At 37.6% G+C, this 23,918-nt stretch overlaps 5 protein-coding genes and 1 pseudogene across 9 annotated transcripts; 3 read left to right on the top strand and 3 right to left on the bottom strand.

Moving 5' to 3' along the window:
• The first annotated feature begins 2,215 nt into the window (after window positions 1–2,215).
• On the top strand, window positions 2,216–6,244 carry LOC106348924 (NADPH--cytochrome P450 reductase 1). The gene is made up of 17 exons (XM_013788765.3): window positions 2,216–2,704; window positions 2,846–2,905; window positions 2,996–3,072; window positions 3,163–3,220; window positions 3,299–3,382; window positions 3,468–3,504; window positions 3,664–3,733; window positions 3,857–4,048; window positions 4,130–4,222; window positions 4,306–4,531; window positions 4,621–4,704; window positions 4,798–4,949; window positions 5,026–5,122; window positions 5,193–5,420; window positions 5,499–5,621; window positions 5,715–5,828; window positions 5,942–6,244. Exons 1-17 carry the CDS (start codon window positions 2,393–2,395, stop codon window positions 6,020–6,022), a joined length of 2,088 nt encoding a protein of 695 aa, XP_013644219.2. The 5' UTR covers window positions 2,216–2,392; the 3' UTR covers window positions 6,023–6,244.
• A 28-nt stretch (window positions 6,245–6,272) lies between these two features.
• On the bottom strand, window positions 6,273–8,033 carry LOC106348925 (protein SICKLE-like). The gene is made up of 3 exons (XM_048763101.1): window positions 7,944–8,033; window positions 7,464–7,792; window positions 6,273–7,245 (listed from the first exon to the last, which is right to left on the bottom strand). The coding sequence occupies exons 2-3, from the start codon at window positions 7,762–7,764 to the stop codon at window positions 6,581–6,583; spliced, it is 966 nt and encodes a 321-aa protein (XP_048619058.1). The 5' UTR covers window positions 7,765–7,792; window positions 7,944–8,033; the 3' UTR covers window positions 6,273–6,580.
• Window positions 8,034–8,116: 83 nt separating this feature from the next.
• Window positions 8,117–11,105, top strand: LOC106348926 (geranylgeranyl transferase type-2 subunit alpha 1-like). Its single transcript, XM_013788766.3, has 8 exons — window positions 8,117–8,340; window positions 8,414–8,576; window positions 8,696–8,856; window positions 8,954–9,058; window positions 9,144–9,899; window positions 9,977–10,154; window positions 10,269–10,440; window positions 10,533–11,105. Exons 1-8 carry the CDS (start codon window positions 8,225–8,227, stop codon window positions 10,916–10,918), a joined length of 2,037 nt encoding a protein of 678 aa, XP_013644220.2. The 5' UTR covers window positions 8,117–8,224; the 3' UTR covers window positions 10,919–11,105.
• A 227-nt stretch (window positions 11,106–11,332) lies between these two features.
• On the top strand, window positions 11,333–12,824 carry LOC106348928 (thioredoxin-like 4, chloroplastic). Of its 2 annotated transcripts, none has more exons than XM_013788768.3 (4): window positions 11,333–11,472; window positions 11,792–12,296; window positions 12,371–12,424; window positions 12,506–12,824. In XM_013788768.3, exons 2-4 carry the CDS (start codon window positions 11,850–11,852, stop codon window positions 12,632–12,634), a joined length of 630 nt encoding a protein of 209 aa, XP_013644222.2. In that variant the 5' UTR covers window positions 11,333–11,472; window positions 11,792–11,849; the 3' UTR covers window positions 12,635–12,824. The 2 variants fall into 2 exon arrangements, with proteins under 2 accessions (XP_013644222.2, XP_013644223.2); XM_013788769.3 differs by having other exon boundaries at window positions 11,471–11,673.
• LOC106348927 lies at window positions 12,815–14,603 on the bottom strand (annotated as a pseudogene).
• Window positions 14,604–15,718: 1,115 nt separating this feature from the next.
• LOC106348930 (transcription initiation factor IIA subunit 2-like) lies at window positions 15,719–17,248 on the bottom strand. Of its 4 annotated transcripts, none has more exons than XM_048763105.1 (4): window positions 17,099–17,248; window positions 16,861–17,003; window positions 16,714–16,764; window positions 15,719–16,135 (listed from the first exon to the last, which is right to left on the bottom strand). In XM_048763105.1, the coding sequence occupies exons 2-4, from the start codon at window positions 16,987–16,989 to the stop codon at window positions 15,995–15,997; spliced, it is 321 nt and encodes a 106-aa protein (XP_048619062.1). In that variant the 5' UTR covers window positions 16,990–17,003; window positions 17,099–17,248; the 3' UTR covers window positions 15,719–15,994. The 4 variants fall into 4 exon arrangements, with proteins under 4 accessions (XP_048619062.1, XP_048619060.1, XP_048619059.1 ...); XM_048763103.1 differs by having other exon boundaries at window positions 16,861–16,999; window positions 17,120–17,236; XM_048763102.1 differs by having other exon boundaries at window positions 17,120–17,231.
• Between the last annotated feature and the right edge of the window lie 6,670 nt (window positions 17,249–23,918).

Genomic DNA, 23,918 nt, shown 5'->3' with positions numbered 1-23,918 from the left:
AAAACATGGATGAGCCGAGTAAGGGTTCCGGATACCTTAAAATTCGCCGGGCACCTGATCCGTCCAGGATCTAATTTGTGATATATATATATATATTTTTTTTTTGTAACCGAGGCTTTCTTATATTAAAATGCAAAAATAAATAAAAGTTTACAAGCACAGTGCTTTAAGTTCAGGGCGTAGGGACCCCCAATACTAGAGAAACACATAGTTATAAGAACCCAATTCTGAAGCCCAAGGTAGTTTAACGATGGCGGAATAGGTGAAGAGTCGTGGGAGAGAGAAGCAGGAGGGAGGGAGCTGTCGATGATAGAGAAGTGGTCTGCATGTTAGATCCATCCTTGCAGCATCGCAGACGACAGGGTATGGTTTGATTCTCTGAAACTCTGCACTCTGTTTCTGATTTGGCGATCAATAACAGAGAAGATCACGTCAATGGTTTTGAAAGTATTAGTGTGAAGCCTGGCGTTTCTCTCGCTCTGGTCTAGTGTTGAATCCCAGAAGGTTCTGAGCGGAGTGATACCCAGCTTTCCCGCCGCCAATGACCTAATTTGTGATATGGACGAAATCAAATCTATATCTTTTTATCATTCTTCTATCGATGATCTTGTAAATAAAAATAAATTTCTGTGCGACATTTTTTTGGTTACAGTTAGTGATAAAATAAATGATCAATTACAACTAAAAAATTGTATGTTTGTGACAGACCCATTTAACACTACTGTAAATGACGACTACCTCCGCCCAACAAGTATCAACGGTGGCTTCTGTGTGGTAAGATTTGTATCGCTTGATCCTTTATTCGCTCATTTCTGCCGAGTTCCCGACATACAAAATTGTCTTCACTGCTCGACGCTCCAAAATGAAGCAACTTCAGCCATTGCAGAACCTTAATCAGTCGCAGAGGTCATCATCCCTCGCTGGGGGTCTTCGTGCTCCTTTTCCCGATCTTCTCTCCGCCCTCTGCATTCTTTGAAGAAAGAAGCTCTGTGGCGTTTGCAGGAATGGTGCTCTTGATCGCAAGATTGTAAGTGTGTTTCTTTGTTCACAATGTGCAGTCGATTAGACAACAGGTGGAGTTATGGTCTCCCTTTCCTGATCAACCTTGGAAGCCTTGCACTCAACCTTACAAAGCTTTCTTCCTCTTTTTTCATCGTTTTACATTATGTTTCTGTTGCCAAGATATTGAACGTCACCCTCCTCATTCCGCGCCTTGACATGAAAATCCTGTTTGGCAAAGATTCAAGGTAACAACTCTCTTCTGTTTACAGAGACTTTAAGTTGCCTGTTCCTTCTCAGATATATTCGATGTGGATCACTTTGCCTCCTAAAGACGAGGTGAGTATATTGTTACAGAGCTTCCAACACAGTACGCGTGAGTATTACGCTACAGTTATTAGAGCTACAAGGATCAAGACTATGTGGAGAATCTCTTGCCTGTTGTTATCCTGAGGTTTGTGGCAAAATACCGCCAAGTGATTTGGCAAGGAAGGGACAGGTTTTAGTGAACAAGAGCTTAGGTTGGTCTGAGTTTGAAGGAGCAGTTTTGAAAGGGCATAAGAACAGCCAAGGCCAGCTTCGTTTAAGAAAGCAGAAACAGTCTATTTACACTTATCCAGCTCCTGATTGTATGTGTAAAGTAGCTTAACCTTTCCTCCTCTGATTGTCCACAATCTTTACTGATTCTTTTCAGTCTAATCATATAATAATTTATAAAAGTTGTATTCTATGGAAAAAATCATTCTTTAAAGAAAAGATTTTACTTTTGAGATTTACTAGTAGCTTTGCGGATTTGACCCTGTCTACCAAACCAAAATTTTCGGTTTTAAAGACCACTCAACCCTATTTCGACCAAACATAATTGTGTTTTTCAAAAAACAAAATAAAATAAAAATATAACTAAAACTAAAACTATACTAATTAGTTTTTAATTAAACTAACCAAAATTTTGATCCAAACTAACTGAAATAACCAAAATTATAAATCAATTAAAATCAAACATTTAACATGAACTCGAAAACTTCAGTTAAATTCGGTGTAAACTCTCACTAGCTAGAGATTGTACTAAACCGAACCAAACTGAATTTGTTTCCGTCCAATTGGGAACACGAACTAAACCGAAAATCAAATAAACCAAACTAACCGGAGGAACAGAGACCCCACATGCCTTTTGAGCTTTGACAATGTTAAAAGAGAAGAAGAAGAAAGAGTTACGAAAAGGACAGGGCCCCCCACTCAGATTCAACTATCGCCGTTTAATTCAATCAGCCGTCTCTCAACCGTCATCTCCCTCCTCGATCTCTCCCGAATAATCCTCCATCCTTGGAGAGAGAGAGGCACATAGATAGAGCGACGGGAAAGATCCAATCTTTCTCAAATTCTTAGAAAGAAGATGAGCTCTGCTTTGTATGCCTCCGATTTGTTTAAGCAGCTCAGGTCAATCTTGGGTCCTTACCTAGGCGACTCTGTGTCGGACGACGTCGTTCTCGTGGTAGTAACCACGTCTTTGGCGCTGGTAGTTGGATTCGTGGTGCTGTTATGGAGGAAAACGACGTCGGATCGGGGGCAGGAGCTGAAGCCTTTGATGATCCCCAAGTCTCTGATGGCTAAGGACGAGGACGATGACGTGGATTTGGGATCTGGGAAGGAGAGAGTCTCTATCTTCTTTGGTACTCAGACTGGAACAGCTGAAGGATTTGCTAAGGTAGTGTGTGTGACTATTTGCTAAAAAAAAGCTGTGATTTTTATGATTCTGTGTTCTGTCGTGTGAGTTACAGTTGCGATTCAAAGGTGTAGTCTTTATGAGTTGGGTCATTTCAGAACATTTTTTATTTATTTTTCTTAGGCATTGGCAGAAGAGATCAAAGCGAGATATGAGAAAGCTGCAGTCAAAGTTATTGACTTGGTATGATCTACTTCACCTACCTGTGTGAGGCTAGTTTTCATCGCTTGATTTGTTTTTTTTCTTATCTTATCTGGTTATGGTTTTAATTAGGATGATTATGCTGCTGATGACGACCAATATGAAGAAAAGATGAAGAAGGAAACTTTGGCTTTCTTTTGTATTGCTACGTATGACATATTTGAATCTGAATGTGACTTCTTTTGCTATATGCCCTTCTTGAGTTTGTTGGATTCATTTTTTTTTGACAATTTGTTTAGTTATGGAGATGGAGAGCCTACTGACAATGCTGCCAGATTTTACAAATGGTTTACCGAGGTTCTTTTTCCCTCAGATTTGATATGCTTTTAGTAGCTTTTTCCCAGGCGTCAATGTTTTTGTGTTTCATGTTTACAGGGAAATGAAGGGGATATAAGGCTTCAACAACTAACATATGGCGTGTTTGCTCTTGGTAATCGCCAATATGAACATTTTAATAAGGTAGTGTGCTAAGAAAATGTGTCTGCTTCTAGCTTATTGATTTTCTTCCAACCTTAACTGATTGTAATTTGATCTGGTGAAACAGATTGGGATAGTTCTTGATGAAGAGCTCTCTAAGAAAGGTACATGAGTATGTTTCCATAGTTTTCAACTCTTATCTAATGCTAGTATATATTGGAAAGAGACCTGTTAGTGTGATGTTAACCTATGATGGTAATGGTACTGGATGTTTTCTACTTCCCTGTCGGGTAACGTAATTATTGTCGTCACATTCAATGCAGGTGCAAAGCGTCTTATTGATGTTGGTCTAGGAGATGATGATCAGAGCATTGAGGATGATTTTAATGCTTGGTTTGTTTCTGATTCTCTGTCTTACGTTTGCTATTTTGAAAGATTAGTATAGAAGGGGAAGCTTCAGAGTTGGCTTGATCACCTTTACGCTGTATTATTCATGTTTTCTTGGATGGTTTGCAGGAAAGAATCGCTGTGGCCTGAGCTAGACAAGCTCCTCAGAGACGAGGATGATACAAGTGTGGTAACTCCTTATACAGCTGTTATTCCTGAATACCGGCTAGTAATTCATGATTCTAGTTTCGAATTTGAGAAATCAATGGACTCAAATGTTGCCAACGGAAATACTGCTATTGACATTCATCATCCTTGCAGGTATATGAAGCTCCGTGTAATAAATACAGTGTTATCTTTTTTTTGGTTGCATTCTAAATTTTGGTTCTTTTTGGAGAACAGAGCTAATGTAGCTGTGCAGAGAGAGCTTCACACACCAGAATCTGATCGGTCTTGTATTCATCTCGAGTTCGACATATCTGGCACTGGTATTACGTAAGTATTTAACACTGATCTGATGTTTTAGTTAATGGCAGATCGTTCACCCGTTTATAAAAATTAATGGCATTTCTGGGCAGATATGAAACAGGAGACCATGTAGGAGTATATGCTGAGAATCATGCTGAAATAGTTGAGGAAGCTGGGAAATTGCTTGGCCACTCTCTAGATTTAGTGTTTTCCGTACATACTGATAAGGAAGATGGCTCACCACGGGGAAGCTCGTTGCCGCCTCCCTTCCCTGGTCCATGCACACTTGGTACTGCTTTGGCAAAATACGCAGACCTTTTGAGCCCTCCTCGCAAGGTTATCTTGTTTTCGTTTTGAATTAGCATCACATAGCTTTTGATTTTTTTAGTTGTTCCTAAATATTAAACTTGTTCTTCTGGTTTCAGTCTGCGTTAGTTGCCTTGGCGGCCTATGCCACTGAACCAAGTGAAGCCGAGAAACTTAAGCACCTGACATCACCTGATGGAAAGGTTCTGAATCACTGGTGGTGGTGTATATATATTATTCTCTTGGTGTTAAGTTTTCATGAGTTATCATCCTTTGAGTTTTTCTTTTGGCTGTAGGATGAATACTCACAATGGATTGTTGCAAGTCAGAGAAGTCTTTTAGAGGTGATGGCTGCATTTCCATCTGCAAAAGCCCCACTAGGCGTGTTTTTTGCTGCAATAGCTCCTCGTCTACAACCTCGTTACTACTCCATCTCGTCCTCGCCGAGGTGATTATTTGATTTTGAAATACCATTTGTTGGCAGAAGGAAAACTAGTCTTGAGCTTCTCTGTCGTCTAATACAGGTTGGCGCCAAACAGAGTTCATGTTACATGCGCACTAGTATACGGTCCAACTCCTACTGGTAGAATCCACAAAGGGTTATGTTCGACATGGATGAAGGTAATTTCTACCTTCCTTTTTACACTATCTTTCAGTTGCTTTTTGATTTTAACAGCTTTGAAAAATTCAGAATGCAGTTCCTGCGGAGAAAAGTAGTGAATGCAGTGGAGCACCAATATTTATTCGAGCATCTAATTTCAAACTACCATCCAACCCTTCGGTTCCAATCGTTATGGTGGGACCTGGGACTGGACTGGCACCTTTTAGAGGGTTTCTACAGGAAAGGATGGCACTAAAAGAAGATGGAGCTGAACTAGGTCCATCTTTGCTCTTCTTTGGGTGTAGAAACCGACGGATGGTGAGACCTTGATGCACCTTTTTCATCAGAATTGTCACCGTGTTGAGATTGAGATGCTGATACATTTATGACTTGCAGGACTTTATTTACGAGGATGAACTCAATAACTTCGTTGATCAAGGCGTGATCTCTGAGCTTATCGTGGCATTCTCTCGTGAGGGAGCACAGAAGGAGTATGTTCAACATAAGATGATAGAGAAGGTAAGCATATCCGGGGATGCATAGCATCAGGCTTTGGTAAAAGGGGAATGTATAGTAATCCCATTTCTATTTTGCTTTTCATTATGTGTTCAGGCTGCACAAGTTTGGAATCTAATAAAGGAAAAAGGTTATCTCTATGTATGTGGTGATGCTAAGGGCATGGCGAGAGATGTTCACAGGACTCTACATACCATTGTTCAGGAGCAGGTAATGGAATGAGTGTTCTGAAACAAGTGGTAGAATTTGGATTTTCTCTTGGTTAGATTTCCTGGAAGATTGATACCAACTATGTTTTTTTTTTATGTTTTACAAATCTCCAGGAAGGTGTGAGTTCATCAGAGGCAGAGGCTATAGTTAAGAAACTTCAAACTGAAGGAAGGTACCTGAGAGATGTATGGTGATTAATGATGTTTTTAGTTGGAAATCTCAGCTTCTTAGCTTTCTTAATACGAAGGCTGTTTTTTAACATTTAGATATTGACTTTTTATTTTCCTTTATGTTCTTATTATAGTCAAACACGAAAACTGAAAAGGTTTGTGTAAGTGTCTTTGTAAGGAACAAAATTGTAAGAGGGACGAAGAACTATACAGTCCAATAAATGAGTGAAGATGATTTTGGCTTCATGCTTTGTACTGTCTAATAGACATCATGAAGTATAACATATTTTATTGATAGGTTTCCACAACAATTGGATAATCAAAATCGTCACGGGTACACAACAATTGGATAATCACAACCCTGACTGAACACCAGGATTGCTAACCAGTCTACTCTCTAACTCGCACCTCCAAGATGACCATCATTCTCTTATGTGTCTCGCTAAGAACCTCGTTAAGAACCTCAACACCATCCATGGAACAATACCTGTTTGGAAAGATTCACAGGTGATATTTCCAGGCATCCTGATGGAGCTCAAGATGCTTGGATTTGGTGTTTCAAATTTGCTCAAGTTGTCATGATCAGTTGCTTGGGTCATCGCTTGTAGCCTCATCTAGAGAAGCAGCAAGGTATTCAGCAAGGCTCTGCTGATTATTGCTGGGTTTGTGGGAAGCTTCTATTATCATAGGTTTCTTTGGTGCTATAGAATTGGGACGCCAAGCTTGACCTGTTGAGTTGCTGCTCGAAGTTACTGAACAACTCTTCCATAAGACTGGCTTAAGATACTTCCATGGATCTTCAGCCATGGAGTTGGAGTAAAACCGGTCTGCACCTTGTTCCATGTGTCTTCTTCCTCCACCTCTTCCAAAGCTTGTGTTGCGTCCTCGGCTTCTGCCTCTTGCTGAGCTAGGATATGTGTTTCCAGCCCAGTTAGAAGCTTGTCGTGGTCCGTATTGGGGAAACTGTGGAGCGGTATTGTTGTAGCTGCCTCCTCGGCCACCAAATCTATTATCCCCCATGTCATGGTTTCCTTGAGAGAATGGAAAAGAGCGAGGCACCCACTGAGGTGGACCCAAATGGTTAAAACGAGGAGGCGGAGGCCTGAAGTTGTCATTCCAAGGGACGGGTGAACCTCTGTGCGAGAGTGCCACGCCTCTTGGTTCGGTATGGAGATCATCACCACCGCAATGAGCTTCTTGAAAACCGCCATGATTGGCATGTGCCTGATAGTCACTGCCCAACGATCCTGTTAACAATTTTAGTGAAAGGATCAGAACTGCAACATTTTTCGTTCTAAGATAGAGAAAAAGAAGATAAATGAGTTCCGAAAGTAAAGTGTTATGAAATCTTCTCTACGAAGACTTAACAGGGGACCACTTTCCTTGACCTCAGAGCCTTACATGAATATAGCCAAAATAAGACAGAAGCATTAACTATAAAGGGTATTGCAGAAGAAACAAGCACCTGGAACAGATGGAGGAAGCTGATGTGCTGGAGGGCTCATTTGATTACCAGGAGATGAGATGTGTTCTTGCTTAGAAGTGTTGTTTCTCTTGAAACTAGAATAAGCAGACATTGGATCGGTGTAATAATCAAACCTTGGTGCTTCACAAGATTCCTGCTGGTGAGTAGATGCCTCAGCCAAGGGATTTGAAAGGTGACCCGTGTTCATAGAGGTTTCAGACCCTTCAGAACAATCATTCTGTGCAGCAGCTTCCATGCGCATTGCTTTCAAAATTTGTTTACTTTTCTCTGAATCATCCATTGTAGCTTTTAGCTTCAGAGCTAATCAACTACAAGATACAAAAGCATTATTATAAACACAAGCATAGTGTAACACAGTACCACCAACACTGTAAGACCCAACGAACGATGTCTACACCCTAAAGTTTCAAGCTTTACAGATACCCAAATTGGGAAAACTAAATAGAGATCGATGCTAACCTTCAAAATCCTCGCTTCCTCTTCGTCAAAGCTTGAAATCAAATCCCTGAACTGAAAATAATAGAGACAACAACGATGACAAAAGCCTCCAACATTTATAAAACCCGGTTCGTGATCATACCAAAAATATAAACCCGGTTAGTGATCGACCGTACTTTTAATTCAACCAGGTTGAAATCATGAAACCAGACCGGAATAAATTCTCGATTGAATAGCCTCTCTCTCTCTCTCGATTCGAAGCCGCGACGACTCTAGCCTCTCTCATCAACGTCGGAGAGAAAATGCACGGCCGTCCAAGGAAGGCGTACAAGCCAGAAGAGGAAGCAGCCTCCGCTTCTAAAGCCGTTAAGCTCCGATCTCTCCAGAATCAGTTCATGTCCAATCACCATGCCAAAATGTACAAACTTTCTCTCGGATTAGTTACTTAATCAATCATCTGTTGCTTGTCTGAACGTTCTGGGGTTTTGTAGTTATACCAAGGAAGCTATTGACTTGAGCACGAAGCTCTTAGAGATCAATCCGGAGGCGTACACGGCTTGGAACTACCGTAAGCTCGCCGTAGAGGATACCCTTTCACGAGAAGAGTCTAATCAAGACTTGGTCAAGTCAGTTCTCGATGAAGAGCTTAAAGTGGTGAGCTTTCCTGTCCACTGATCTGGAATGTACATGTTCCACACAGGCATTCATGTAAAGGTTTGCACTTTATGCAAGTAGTTGATCGTTGGTTACTGTGGATTCTGTTCTGAGTTCAGGTTGAAAGTGCTTTGAGGCAGAACTTCAAGTCATACGGTGCTTGGCATCATCGAAAGTGGGTTTTGAGTAAAGGCCATTCCTCCGTAGGGAATGAGCTACGGCTTTTGGATAAGTTCCAGACCCTTGATTCCAGAAACTTTCACGCTTGGAACTATCGCAGGTGAAAATTTGTGGAATGCCAACGTTCTTTTAAAGTGCACTAGTGCGTTTTTCTAATCAAAGCTTTGCATATTCATGTCTTGTTGTTCTTTGACCAGGTTTGTTGTGGAGCTAACCAACAGGTCAAAAGAGGATGAGTTGAAGTATACAGAGGATATGATCAGTAAAGATTTCAGCAACTACTCTGCTTGGCATAATCGTAGGTACGCATGATATTATTTAGTTAAATATCTGATTTACATGTTCATATTCTTGTAAATATATTTTTTATTGTTTGAAATTCTGCAGCGTGCTTCTTTCAAGTCTGCTTGCAAAGGCTGAGGGGTTCATGCCAAATGAGAAGATTCCTGACGAATATAAACTTGTACATGATGCTATCTTTACGGACGAAGATGACCAAAGTGGGTGGTTCTATCATCTTTGGCTTCTTGATCAAACTGTTGATGTGGAGACTCCTCTTCTCACTTCCTCATGGCCTTCACATGGTTCCTGTATCAATCTATCTGGAGGAGCTGGGTGCTTGAATGACTCTTCTTCTTCTAAGCTCACTACTTTTTGTTCTGAGTCGGGTTCTTTTCCACTGATTCTTTACTTCGACCAAGCTGTTAGTGGAGTAAGCTCGTCTACTGTCACGGTTGATTCTGAACTGAGAGGAAATGAGGACCTTGTTTGGGAGCCAGTTTCGAATAAAAACTCTCGGGTGTCTTCTGTATGGGTTGCTCGTCTTAAATATATGAGTTCAGAGCCTTGCTTCCCCAAGGAATACACAGTGAAGGTCAGAATTGGGAACTCTCCAGGAATTGTTTCTTCCAGAGGATGTAACTTCAGCACTCCTTATGAGTTTGTCTTCACAGCGCATGTTCATGACACCGTCCGAGAAGATTCACAAGAAGTCGTTGTTTCATGGACGGATGGTTTCGATATTTGGGATGCACAGTCAAAAGATTTGAACTTTCTCGTCAACTTAGATCAACAGATGGGTTTGAAATGGCGTCAGGAAGCTATAGAGGAAGAGATTGAGTTATTTCGTGCGTTGTCTGACAGGTATCCTATCTACTTTCTTGCTTTGATGGGGAAGATAAACTCTAGTCTTGAACTTTGTGTTCTTTTTTCCTGTTTAGCAAAATTGGAAAGCTCACTCTTGCAAGGCTTTTGATGGCTAAAGCTATGATATCGGAGAATGGTGTTAAGGGTGTTCACTATGAAGAAATTCTCGAGCTGTATAATGATCTAATGGTGCTGGATTCTTCGCACTATCATTACTACAAGGATGAGCACAGCGTAGCTTTACTCCACAAGGTACATGAGTCTTCTTTTTAACTGTGAATCACAAGTTGAGATTCAGCTATATAATTTTAGATGTTTCAAGTTCTATTTCATCATGCATACTACTCATAAAGAATGTTCATGCAGGTGACTTCAAGCACTGAATCCTTGTCGAGACACCTCTTTCGATACAGGGATATGAACAATTCTGTATGTCTCCGACTGAATAACTTATCGCTATCTCGGATAGCCTCTGTTAAGAAGTTGCTGTTTGTCCAAATGTTAGACCTAAGTCACAATGAGCTTCGTTCAACTGAAGGTAAGTTTCTCAGAATGTCCTGTGTTTACATGCTTATGTTCTTGATTTGAACCGTTGCATCTGTGGTTTAATGGTGTGTATGTGCGTCTCAGGATTGGAGGCAATGCAACTCCTGTCTTGCCTAAACCTGAGTCACAACAGAATCCGGAGTTTTTCAGCACTGGACTCTCTAAGACATTTGAAACAGCTGAGAGTGTTGGATGTTTCACACAACAACTTCGGTGAGCACTCAGTTGACACGACGAGGTACCTTTGTTCTTCACCGCTCTCTAATTCGGAGTGGACTGAGGATGAAGTTGGAAGACAGATGCCTAGTCTGGTCACCAAATACTGGGATGCGTATTTTGTGTTAAGAGATTTGAACCTGAAACAGTTAGATATAGCAGGCAACATGATCGCAGGGGACGAGTTCTACACTTTGGTTCCGCAGGTTGTGCCAACGCTTGTATGGCTCAATGGCCACAAACTTGGGAGTTAGATCATAGGCCAAGATTTTTAACTTAATTTATAGATCATCAACTCCCCAAAGCTATTTGGATTCTCTTGATTATGTGCTTTGTTTTTGTGGTTTGTTTCTCAACAGTCTTGTTATATGACTTTGTTTCTATACAACGACTGTGCACCATTTATTTACCACATTTTGTATTAATTATCTGTTTTATGTCCGTATTGTTGTTGTTAGTAGTAGATAAACTAATTAGTAGTCCCTAGCAGGGTTTTGTTGGTATATGGTACATGCATATGCACACACTCTATATAGGTTCCAACAATACTCCTATGTCAGGTAGAGGCAAATGTGAGAGATACTGTTGGAACCTAGCAATACTATTTTGTGGACAAGTAAGTGCTGAGTGTAAACCCAAACCCAGTAAGGAAAAGGCCCAGTGCAACAACCATAATCACTTGGTCTTCTGTTGTGTGGTTAGAAAGTTGCCAACTTGGAGGATCAGGATTCTTGTTTCCCATGTCCAAAGAGTTTCCGTGCTTCAACTTCATCTACTACTCTCAATCTCAAGCCATTCTCTGACACAGGTAAGAATCCAATCCAACACAAATATTTACCATTATTTCTTAACATGAAGATGCCAACAACTCAGATATTTTATGCTTTATGTGGTTTTGTTTTGGGTTGCCTATATGTTCATCTCTCTGAGACGCCCAGTAAAATCTCTATGTTTATCATAACGTATCGAAATATACAACTGGTTTACTCTCAGTTATGGTTCTTTCAATGTATGCATTTGTGCATTTCTGATTAGTCTTTCTTTAGTGAGTTTGCGTTTACATGTTCTTTTTGTAACAACACTTGCATTATTTCTCTCTAATATGGTTATTCTTTTGATGTTTCCAGATTGTGGCAAAACTTGGATCAAATCATCCAATTGATCTGCTGTTGACACTCATTTTCAATGCAGAAGCAGAGCATTCTTCATTCGGAGTACATAAGATTTGGCAACGGACTAGTTAAATCGATAGAAGCCAGTGCATTTCCTAGGTGGATCAGTCGCAACAATGAAGTCAGATTATCGTTTCTAAGAGCTGAAGCTTCTTCTTCATCCATGACTATGATTACCAAAAGCTGCACGTGGAGAGCGAATAGCTTAGGACAGGAGATCCAAGCGGACTTGAGTGATGAAGACGAAGAAGATCTATGTCCGGTTGAGTGTGTCACTGAGTTCAAGACAGATGATGAACTTCTTAGAGTCCTGGAGAAAGCCAAGGAGACTAACACTTTGGTTGTGGTTGATTTCTATCGTCCTTCATGTGGTAGTTGTAAGTACATAGAGCAGGGCTTCTCAAAGCTCTGCAAGCAATCTGGTGACCAAGAAGCCCCCGTTATCTTCCTTAAGCATAATGTGAGTGAGTATAATAATACATATCCTTTTCTTTGCTGAGTAAGATTCATTAGTTGCTCAAATTATTTTGGCAGGTGATAGACGAATATGATGAACAATCTGAAGTCGCCGAAAGGCTCCGTATAAAGGTACGTAATCCCTCTTGCTATCTAACAATAACAATCACAAGAAGAGAGTATTGATTTACTACAGTCTAATAATATCTACAGTCGGTTCCTCTCTTCCATTTCTATAAAAACGGAGTTCTGTTAGAAGCATTTGCAACTAGAGACAAGGAGAGGATTGACGCTTCTATAGTCAAATATACTTCCTCTGAATCTTCAAGCACATCGGAGTAAACCCCACATTTGGTTCTCTCTTTGAAATCATAGATAATGATGTAACCGATAGTGTTAAACAGCAGCAACATCCTCCCCAAAACTTGTTGTAAAGATGCCTAAACAGCTCTCATTCTTCTTGCAAGTATCATACTGAATAAGACAGATGCAACATTTTTTTCTTTCTAATATGGTAATTTGATTTGAGATTCGGTTAAGGTTTCTATAATATATGTGATGATGAGAAGATACATTCATATAGAAGAGCAACTAATACTATAAGAGTTTCTTCTATCTTCTGATTCTTATCACAGTATCTCGTGATTACCTAACATATTAGAGTTAACACCATTAGCAAGAGAAACCAAGGCAAAGAGTTCTTCGACAGTTGCAGGTTCATAGATCTGAGTTGTTAGCATCCGCATCACCCCCAAGCTCTCCCTGCAGTATCAAACAATAATGAATGAAGCTTTCCCTTTTATGTGTACAACAAACCAGAGACACACATGGATAAAATGCTTACAGGTTCTATCATTGCCACCTGATTATCTTCTGTTTTCTTAGAGAGATCCCTCAATGTACCCTATAAAAATTTAACAATTTTAAAAACGTTAAAAGCACATAGTATATGTGAAAACAGAATGAGTAGATGATGCATTTATATCACTTTGTGGAGATTCATACGCACCCTGGAAACCCAAAAGAGTCCACATGCATTGCAGAGAGTTCTGGGGCCTGAAGGTCCACGTCGCATCATCGGTGTACATGTGGAGCTAACGCCGCAATGAGTACACCTACACGTAAGACACGCTCACATTTAAAGAGCAAGAAAAAATTGAGCACTAATTGAAGAAGCAGTTAAGTGGCAGAGGCATAACGCACGATATCTCTGGACGGCCATCATCATGTGCGTTATCTTGATCTGTGCCCGAGTTATAAGCCCCATCAGCCGTCTTTGCAGAGGAGAATTGGCCTTTATTACGTGGCATTCTGGTAAAGACTAAACAAAGTCAGAGTTGTAGGAAAAGTGACAAATTCTATCTCTTGAAGATGAGATAGACACGTCATTTATTCTCAGTTTAAGCTAATTATGACACTAACCACGACTCAGTACTATCCCACTCAACTACAAACATATTCTCATGTATTATAACAAGCCAAGGACATTGAAACCTGTGCCACTGCATAATCACTTTCATAGTCGCCAAACTTAACAAAAATAGTGAAGTACCTTAAAGCCACTTCCTGGCGAACACCATATCTTACTTGGTTCGCAAAACATCTAGCACTCCTCTTCTTCCGAAACCTATCCAAGGACTGCGCCCGTTGCGGATGGCTACACCGGCTCTGATGTTCCACAACAGGCTAAACAAAAAGAAGGAAAAAGAAAAAAAAACATAGATGAAGAAGGTGACCATTGTGTAAAACTTGAACACAAACAAACAGACAAACAACAAAAGTGGTTACCATATGATTCTGTTGAGCTATCTCCATCTCCTGCGGAGCAGTAGAACCACCCAATAACGACAACACAGCATCGACCTTACGAAATCAATTCCCCCCCCCCCCCAAAAAGGTCAGAAACACAAAAGTGCACACTTTTATTATTATGTAATTCTACACGAAAGTAATCACCTTTTCGGGACCCACAGCATCGAAAACGTAAACCTGACCACGGTACGAGATCGTCAGCTGATTAGCTCCTTCCGGTGCCGGAGAATCTAGTAACTGAGAGCCGTCGGGAATCAAACCGGAGGCAGCGTAGATGGAGTCAGGATGATTGGCGATTTCGTGTATATAAGGAATGTGAGCTGCGGAGGCAGAGACATGGTCTTCACCAAGGGTGCTACCAATCTGATAAGGGTTAATCTCCAGTTGAGGAAACATCGGGAACTGCCAAAAGAGAAGAGCTTTCAGCAAGATGTTTGAGTGGGGAAAGAAAACCCTAACCGTAAGTGCAAGAGAGGAAGTAGAGATAGAGATGACATGGAAGAAGAGGGCAATACAGAGAGAGATGGTGATCGGCGCGTGTGGAGGAAGGGGAGATTGGCCGTTGTGGAAATTCACCGGCGGTAAAACGGTGACTTGAGAGGTAAATCGCAGCAACCTTCCGACGACTATTTCCCACTCACTGGTTTTTACCTATTACCTTTTGGGCTGTTCGATTATATATCTACTTTGTACTCCAAAAGCCCATTACTGACTCGCTTGTTAATTTATAAACCTGTGATCAGATTAATAATGGAAAATTCCATAAATTTACTCAAATCAAACTGTTATAAATATTACGTGAATATGGAAAGTTTTAGATTTACTTGGATTGTTAAGTATATTTATTCTCCAAGTTATATTTTGTCTCCAAATTAATGTAATCCTATATAGTACAAACTAAATTGTGTTAAGCTTTTTAATACCCAATTTTTTTTCCAATTTAATACTTCAACTAATTATTTTCCTCATTTTTATACACAAATTTTAAAATTTTGCCCATTTTGATACCTCAATTGTTGTTTATTTTAATCAAAATATTAATAAGTATCAAACAAAACTTAAAAAATCTCTTTTTTTTTTGTCAACAAAACTTAAAAAATCTCTAAAATCTAAGAAAAAATCTTTGAAATTCTTAATTTTATTTTAATTTATAGTAACTAAAGTAACTAAATTATGGAGAAAATTTTAAATTTAGAAAAACCTTAATTTTGAAGGAAAATAAATAAATTTGTTTTCTATTCAAGAAATAAACTAAGATTAATATTTAAAACTTAGAACTTTTTATCACGCATTTTAAGTTCATCCACAATTTAGTTACTTTTATTTCTAAGAATTGAAAGTTAGAATTTTTAAGGTTTTTTGTGAATTTAGATATCTTAAATTTTTTATTTAAAACTATTTCATTAAAATAAACACAGTTTAGGTATTGAAAAGACCATCATTTTAAAGTTTGTGTATTAAAATAGATAAAATAATTAATTGAGGTATCAAAGTGGATATCAAAAAATATAAGACTGTATATTTAAGATATTTATTTAGGTTCCGAATAAATACGAGTTATTTGAATTTTTAAAGTTTTCCGGATACTCACTAGAATTTAGATAACACCCAAAATTTAAAATTCCAACATATTAAACACGAAATTCATACACACAGAATTAATAAAATGAAAAGGTAATCTCAAGATGAGTGGTAAGTAACTTTCTCACAGAAACAAAACAGTCTCTCATTTGTCTTTGGGCCGAGAATTTACATGTAGACTAAACCGTTGGCTGCAAACGGAGCTCAACAGATAGCAAGTGCTGAGTTTACAAAGTGGTTAAAAAAAAACTCAAAATCTATTACAAAGGGAGTAAGCATATATTCTCTGCTGCTGGTAATTAACATCTCTCACTGCGTGAGCAGCTTAGAGTCACATGCCACTATCTTCACCTGACTAACATTCTCTTGACGGTCTTCACTCTTGAACATTGCGTCCTGTAATATGAAGGTCCAGACGTTGTCACAGAACCTGTATGTGTGCAGGTGCCCCTGTACAGGAAATAAAAGTAAAGAAGAAACGAGATTAAGTATCTGGCTGTTTCATCCACACTTATCTTGAGTGCAGACTGCAGTGTTCAATACACTAGGTATCTAAAATTACTGTTAACAGTGGTTAGTAAAGTCAATCATCAGAAACACTAGCATAAATAATTAGAGATCAAGCTATATGGATTGATACTAATCTGGACAGTACAGATGTAAGCTACTTCTTATAAACCAGACAACTGAATCCATACAGCGTTATAAAAAGTTGACTTTTTTAACTCGAGGAAATCATATATGAGCCAGCTCCAACAAATTTATCATTCGTATATAGCATCCAAAGAAACTCTAATTCTGATAGAATTCATGACAATGTTACTATCTCCTAAGATAACCAATGTAAGCACCTACTTATTAGGCCACAGATAACTGAACACATGCAGCTTATCAAGTTGCTACCGACAAAAGCTCAAGACTTTACAGAAAGTATGACTCTTTCAGAAACTATTACTTGAGGCAACAACTTGTCAATCACGAACAGAAACTATCTTCACAATAAAGAATTAAAAGAGATTGAAGCTGACCTTGATAGTCACCTTGGTCTTCACTTGGCTCTCAAGAGCTTCAGTCATGGACTACAAAAGGGACACATATACAATATATATCATTAAAAGCCAAAGAAGCAAACCAAAAGACTCCAAAGATCAGAAAAAAAAAAAAAAAAAAAAAACCTTGTCAAATTGAACAAGGACTTGGATAGCTAGCTCAGGGCTCAGCGTACCGCTCTGAACCATCTCATCCAAAGTCTCCGTCAAACACATCCCAATCGTCGATCTCCTGTACAGCTCAAACGTCGCCATTCTCTACGATCTGCCTACAGAAAAATCCGAGCAAACTCAAATCGTTGAATCGAGAATCTGAAAAGTTTAGGCGAAATAAAGGAGCTAGACGAATCTAAGACCCCTCGACCTCAAATAGGAGACGGTTTACCGATCTCCGGCGACGAAGGGAGAGAAATGAGGGAGGTGCCGTTGGGTCGATTGCTAAGGATTCGTCTCTTCGCGCGGAGAAAAAAATATTGGGGCTTTTATACCCTAGCTTTTGCAGGTAACTACTGTTTATATAGCCAGCGATGGAACAGGGAAAACCAAATTACGTTTTTACCCTTAATGCCTTTTTTTTTTAATTAGATAACGGTTTTTAATATTACGTGTGGGAAGTAGATAATGGGTTACCATGTTAAAAAATGGGTTTTATACCATATCCAGATTTTAAACCGAGTTAACATACAATTTTTAATTAAAATTACTCGAATTTTTGATTAAATAAATTAAAATCAAACCGAAAATAAAAAAATGGTTTAATTTGGTCAAATTTTCAAAGACTTTGACTGATTGTATAACAAACCGCACTGTATTTTTGTTTGTTCAATTCGACTAGATTTTGTGTGAACTGAATAATCGAAAAAAAGAATTACCTGAACCATACCAAACTAGCAGGCTTAAGTACACTCATTAAGAAGTCGTTTTAAAGTTTATTATATATGCTATCTGCCACTTGTCTAACAGATATAGTCCATGTATAAGAAGTAATTCTATTTATATGAAGCATTGGCTAAGTATACATACACAGTCTTTCGTTTGTAGTTAGAATCTACCAAGTAATATTACGTATCAATGTACAAGCAAAATTTTATCTTCCAGCTAGAAAAGGATAATGAGAGCACTAGTGACAACAAGTCAAAAAGTCAGTTTGCTCTTTCATCGATAAACACTTTGCTTTTTTTTTTCTGACTTCCTTAGCTCTTGCACTTCTTCAGTTTTTGCAAAGGACCTGACAACAGAGTTATTGCTACATGCTTCTGTATTCATCGTTTACGTTTAGTTTGAATAATGGTGTGGTGTACTCAAACCTGAAGAAAAAAACTTCACATAGCTATACTCGGAAGTATCACAAGTGTTGCATTAGCAGATCACTGATTCAAAATCAAGCAATATTACGATAATGTCACAAGTTGAAAATCTCTAACCTTTTTAAGAAATACCATTATGGTGAATGCTTCCCACAGTCACCGTATCTCTTTTACCTCAATGAGAGTCACCTCGCACATCTAGACCATCGATGAGAAGGGAATAATAACCCAGCACCTTCCCCCACTCCCCAAGTTATTTACTATGAAGTAATCTAGTGTAGCTAAGTAGTGCAAGATTCAAGTTCTTAGCTATCATGAAATACCTCTAACACTCCAGACAGAGGTTTGACATCTCTTAGGCAAAATGTCTGTCCGAAGTGTGGCATAGTCCAAAAACAAGGAAAATATTATGTATGCAGCATCCAGAAATGTCATGAATGGACTTAATGTATTTTAGTTTATACTTAACTCCTGAATGATCTGATCATGCTGATAGAAATAAAATAGCTTAATCAAGAGATAACAAGTAATATCTGTGACCTAGACCTTTCTAATTGGATGCAGGTTTTAGGATGTTCACCTTATTTCTTAACGTTTTGGTAGCCGGGATAATACAGATATACATAACAAAACAACGTATATCAAGCTGGAAAAGCATCTAAAATATAGTATTGTTTCTAAAAGAGTAGTGTGATATGTTGAACAAGCTATTTTCCTTAATACTCACTACAGATTGAAAGTGGGGTGAACGGTGCAAACAAAAAATCCCTTCTCACAAATGGTCTAGACATGAAAGACAACTCGAGGGAACCTGCGCCAGTCTTCAGTTTAGTCAACCACGGCAGCCCCCAAATCTATAATGTAGCACTGCATAAACAAAGGCATATGAATTTTTAGATTTAAATTAACTAGTTTATGCAACAGCAAAATACACTTACTATTTAATCATTGAAGGCAAAATGAATTGCTATTAATCAATAGAAACTCATCATTTCTATTCAATGAAACAAGTTCCATTCATTTTCTTGTTAGTTCAAGCAAGCACCTAACCTGTATTAATCTAATAGAGTTTCCATCCAAGCTATTGCTTTCTCAAAAAAGATACATTTCGTTCCTTTGGACATCTAGAGGCCAAGACACACAGATGAAACTATCCAATACTACTGATGTCTAGGCTCTATCGTTCCCAAAGTCATTTCAAACCCTTGAGTTTTATTGGGTCTATTCGGCATATTCTCTTATCATATAGTTGTGTGAAAGTTTTACTGAGGAAGAATCAAAGTTTATTGACAAGGAACTCAAAGATCAAGCTTTAATTCTCTGGTGATAGATATCTCCACCTAAATGTATCTGTACATTTCATATAATTTGGGTATATGGTAAACCTTTTTTTTTACCTTAAAGTGTGAATTAATGATGCTTTCATACTCTTTTCAGGTACAACTAAAGAAATGCAAGAAAAACAATTTAATTTTTTTTTTAAAAACAGGAGAGTCATTTTGTTATCTGTGTTTTATCTTTCGATCAATTTCGATGATTGCTTTTATTATATGCTCATGACTACTATTAAGCTGTTCATAAGAAAAAAAGAGCAAGGACACTAACTAAGTATACAATCACCAAATGACAATCACAATACTTCTAGAAAAGGAAGAATCATGCATTATAATCACAATAGCTGTAGAAGGACGAGGATAATCATTATTGTAAGGTTAAATACTATACACCAAAAAAAAAAGAACAAAAAAACAACAAAACAGAAGTACTACAGTCAAGTGTTGTTAAAACATTATTAAGCATGTGCATCTAACAAAAGTAATGGACCTGAGAAGAGGATACAGATCCGTTAAAGATTGAGAGATAATCTCTCTTCCCATGGGCATCGTTCTGCACATGCAAACCAAAAGAAGCAATCCATCATCTTTCCTGGAACAGTAAAATTTGGATCAGCTATAAAATTCAGGTAAGTAATGCTCATGCAGCTGATCTATCAGATGATAATTGCGACTTCTCAAAATACTAGAGAGATCTCACAAAAAGTTTCAGCAAAAAAATGTCATGTGTGTAAAATAAAATTGAAAGTTAATAAACAAGAATTATATACGGAATTACACTAATCGACGAAGTAATCGAAGCTTAGGAAGTGACTCCACTCCTTTAAGAACTTTAGAGAAATGGCGAATTTTCCTTCACGAGATCCCACTGAAAAATCAATGGTAACCGTCAGGAGAAAAACCGTGAATCGTGTGGATGCATGATGTGAAGCGGATCGTGAAGAAGAAGAAGAAGAAGAAGAAGCTAGGGCAAGAGAGATATTATTGAGGGAGAGAGGAGAAGGGAAGAGGAGCACGGAGAATACTAGGGAAGCTAGAGAGGGTTTTATATGAGTAATGCAATGAAGACTGAGCTTAATTTATAACTTAATTATTGATTAGTGCGTTAATCAGATTTTGGCTATAATTATATGATTTAATTGATTTGAGTGTGACATGTAGGGCTTCTAATTCTGGCATAAAGCCTGTAGCTCAGGCGGCTCGTGCTTCATCTGTCAAAAACAGAACATTGCTCAGTTCCTTCCTACATTTACAATCGGCTACGGTATTTATTCTCGGCGGAACACTAAGGTGTGACTGGTGAAGATAAGGAGAAGGAACATTTAATTTTTTATGTGGTTTCCAAAAAAATATACTATTCATAAGAAATTAATTTTCATTTATATTTTTTATCATTCCCTTTTTTTTTGTAGTTAAAAACAAAGCAAAATTATTCCTCATTATTTTTAAAGAGAAACAATCATTCTCACTCATTTCTTTAATTTTATTCATTTTCATTCATTTTTATTTGTTCATAGTGTTCCTCAAATGGTCACCAGTCACACCAATTGAAAACCTATGCTTTAGATAATTAGAAACTAGAGCTTGATCGGATATTCATTTTGTTTTGCAAAAAAGAAATATTTATCTTATATAAATGGTAATATATATCTTTTAATTATATATATATATATTATATAATTATTTAATATATTTTTAAACACAATAATTTTACAATTTATAATGAATAGTTTTATTTTATTTTTTGATCCGTCAACGGTTAAAACCATATTTTTAAAATATAATCCGTGTGTTGGTGCAAATGCATTTTTTATGGATCAAAAATTAAATGTAAAATGAAATTGTTATATGTTGTTATATTTGGTTTATACGATCAAATAATTTATATATTATTTACAATTTTTAGTTTTATATTATTTATTTTTATAACATTTTTGTGTTGTTTTAGACATAGTTAATATACCAAAAAAAAAGGTAACCAACCCGTAATAAGAAAATCTTGTTACATTTTTGACATTGATTAAGTATAATTTATTGTTTAGCTAGATTATAGGAAATATATTTTAAATAAGTAATACAAAATTTGTTGTACTTCATTTTAGAAAAATGCATTAATTAAATTGTAAAAGACAAGAATACTAAAAAGTAGGTAAATTTATCACTTCAATCCATATGATTGTAAATAAATTGAAAAACAAAAGGTTAATTTATATTTGTACTTTTGTTTTAATAGATTAGATGAATAGTATTTCTCTACACTCGGCATAGCTTTGAGTTTTATATATTTTTGCATTCAGTTCGAAATATATAACTGATTCAAATTTGAATCACTTAAAACAATTACTGTTTTGATCCAAAGGGCGCAAAATCAGATTTCAGATTTTTTATATAAGACTGCGAAGTTTTTTTTATAAAATAATATGTTTTATTGGTTGTTATATTCTGGTATGATTATCTGGACGCTTCAAATTTAAGTAATACAATAGATGTTTGTTCTCAAAAAAAAAATTATTGTTCTCTTAAATGTAATATTTATTTCAATAGATTTCAATATAACTAACTTTTTGTTTCACTAACCACTAATTTTATAAATAAAAAATGTATATACTATGTTCAAATTGTTTAAAAAATATATTAGCTTTTGTAATGCGAAAAAATTACAATTGTATCAAAACTCACATAAATCATTATTTACTGGACAATTTATAATTGTTAAAAAATTATATGCGTAGAAGTCTGAATATATTTTGTCATTTTCTACTAGCGGTTTAATTTGTTACAAAAAAATCATCCCAAATGATAAAAAGAAAATTTTGTTAGGGTATGTCGGCCAGGCCATCGGAAGTCGTTAAGGTAACAGTGGATCTAATTGTGAACCTAGAAATTTTCAATCAGAAAAAGAAAAAAAAAACGAAGAGAAAAGAAGTTCCGAAGCCCTTTTACAAAAAAACAAAGAAAAGAAGTTCCGCGAAGCAAGAAGGAAAAGTAAAATTGAACATATAAGACCAAATACGTACAGTTCCCAAGCTTTAACTAATTGTCTCCTTTAATGAATACAAAATTGGTCACGTCTCTTTTCTAGCTCCTTCCCGATCTGTCTACCTCCCATTTTTTTACTCTCTACTTTCTTCTTATTATGTGTACCATTTTCTAATTTCTCCCATATTCTTATTATAAAACCATAATTTTTAAAATATGAACATGGTCAGAAAAGGTTACACATACGAGAGCGCGTGTATCCTGATGTTTTGCATTACATAAAGTTTACTATATAAGCTTGATTTTCTTTGACGAAAAACTTGAATCTGAAATCTCAGTTCACCAAGTTAATTATGTTCTCAAGGGGATGGATTTACATCTTGCTTAAGACCCATTGGACATTGAACTAGGTTCATATTGTTAGGAAATTTTAGGCTCTTTCTATAAATAAGGAGCTACCTCTTTATGAAAAAGAATTTTCTCCTCTTCTTAGACTTTAAGAATTTTCATAGAAATTTTGTATTCTAAGGTTCACTTTACTTTTGTAATCATCTTGGTGATGAACCTTCAATCAATGAAATCTCTTTTATATTTTTTTTTTCCATTTGATTTCATCTAAAGATTTCTACTAAACCTCAAGAATCTAATTCTTATATTCTTTTATTGTATTGATTCAACAAACATCACCAGCATAAACACTATTTTCGGATCAAACAGTTGGCGCTAGAAGGAGGGGGCAAAGAGAACTATCTTCGAAGCATATCAAACTTGGAAAAACCCTATGTCTAGGGTAAAAAAAAAAATCAATCGACTCTTTCTTCTTCCATGAAAACAAGAGTCTAAGAGAAAGGAGGGAGCTTTCTTCGAAAGCTTGGCTTTTGATGTCACCGGTGACCCACGAACAAGCCTCTCCATTGAAGGAGCAGAAGCCCAATTCCATGAGTTTCAACCCGGGCGACTTCTTAGTTGTGTCTATGTCTCGATCCATGGCGATCGGTGGAGACCAGAGATCGACAACGTGGAAGCCGTAACTGCGCTGGTTCTTCCTCGAGCTCGAAGCCAAGATGGAGACATCAATGGAGTTTCAATCGCCGCCGCCGTAAAGACGAGCCATCCTCGCAGCTTCCGCCATCTCCTTCACTCTTTTCTTCGGCGTATCCTCACCGTCCGTCAGAGATCTTACGGCTCCTGCGATCTCCTCAGCTTTCACTACGTCTCCGTTTGCAGCGACGTAATCTATACGCAGCTCCAGAGCTCGAGCCATCTCTGGATCCCTCAGGCGTTGTACGAACAAGCTTTCTCCGTCGGAATTTTCCGAAAGAACTAAAGAAACCCGTGACCGGATAGCTCCAGAGCCCGAGCTATCTCCCAAATCTCTAAAGCTATGTGTATTCTGAAGCTTCCGAAGCAGAGATACACAACTGATACTCACAGCTTCTTCTCTGTGGATCTCTCGAGCACAATGATGTATCTCTGGAGATTCTTCTCGGCCAAGTGGTGTAGCGATGTTTGGATCAGCTCCATTTCGAATTGCTGCTTCGGAAAGCTCGAGACTTTATCTTGG

The sequence above is a fragment of the Brassica napus genome, chromosome C7, assembly GCF_020379485.1.
Source record: "Brassica napus cultivar Da-Ae chromosome C7, Da-Ae, whole genome shotgun sequence".
In the NCBI taxonomy this organism is placed as follows: domain Eukaryota; kingdom Viridiplantae; phylum Streptophyta; class Magnoliopsida; order Brassicales; family Brassicaceae; genus Brassica; species Brassica napus.
The sequence above is the reverse complement of the archived record's forward strand: the minus strand, read 5'-3'. Positions and strand labels throughout refer to the sequence as shown.

Bases quoted from the DNA above. Each gene is read 5' to 3' on its own strand.
- LOC106348925 (XM_048763101.1), bottom strand. From the start codon at position 7,764: ATGGATGATTCAGAGAAAAGTAAACAAATTTTGAAAGCAATGCGCATG. The intron at 7,246-7,463 runs GTGCTTGTTTCT...AATTGTTAACAG, and splicing joins GCTTCCTCCATCTGTTCCAG to GATCGTTGGGCAGTGACTAT.
- LOC106348930 (XM_048763105.1), bottom strand. From the start codon at position 16,989: ATGGCGACGTTTGAGCTGTACAGGAGATCGACGATTGGGATGTGTTTG. The intron at 16,765-16,860 runs GTTTTTTTTTTT...TCCCTTTTGTAG, and splicing joins TCCTTGTTCAATTTGACAAG to TCCATGACTGAAGCTCTTGA. The intron at 16,136-16,713 runs GTCAGCTTCAAT...TTTCCTGTACAG, and splicing joins AGACCAAGGTGACTATCAAG to GGGCACCTGCACACATACAG.
- LOC106348924 (XM_013788765.3), top strand. From the start codon at position 2,393: ATGAGCTCTGCTTTGTATGCCTCCGATTTGTTTAAGCAGCTCAGGTCA. The intron at 3,073-3,162 runs GTATGACATATT...CAATTTGTTTAG, and splicing joins GCTTTCTTTTGTATTGCTAC to TTATGGAGATGGAGAGCCTA. The intron at 4,223-4,305 runs GTAAGTATTTAA...ATTTCTGGGCAG, and splicing joins ATATCTGGCACTGGTATTAC to ATATGAAACAGGAGACCATG.
- LOC106348928 (XM_013788768.3), top strand. From the start codon at position 11,850: ATGCAGAAGCAGAGCATTCTTCATTCGGAGTACATAAGATTTGGCAAC. The intron at 12,297-12,370 runs GTGAGTGAGTAT...TTATTTTGGCAG, and splicing joins TTATCTTCCTTAAGCATAAT to GTGATAGACGAATATGATGA. The intron at 12,425-12,505 runs GTACGTAATCCC...TAATATCTACAG, and splicing joins CCGAAAGGCTCCGTATAAAG to TCGGTTCCTCTCTTCCATTT.
- LOC106348926 (XM_013788766.3), top strand. From the start codon at position 8,225: ATGCACGGCCGTCCAAGGAAGGCGTACAAGCCAGAAGAGGAAGCAGCC. The intron at 9,059-9,143 runs GTACGCATGATA...GAAATTCTGCAG, and splicing joins TCTGCTTGGCATAATCGTAG to CGTGCTTCTTTCAAGTCTGC. The intron at 10,441-10,532 runs GTAAGTTTCTCA...TGTGCGTCTCAG, and splicing joins TGAGCTTCGTTCAACTGAAG to GATTGGAGGCAATGCAACTC.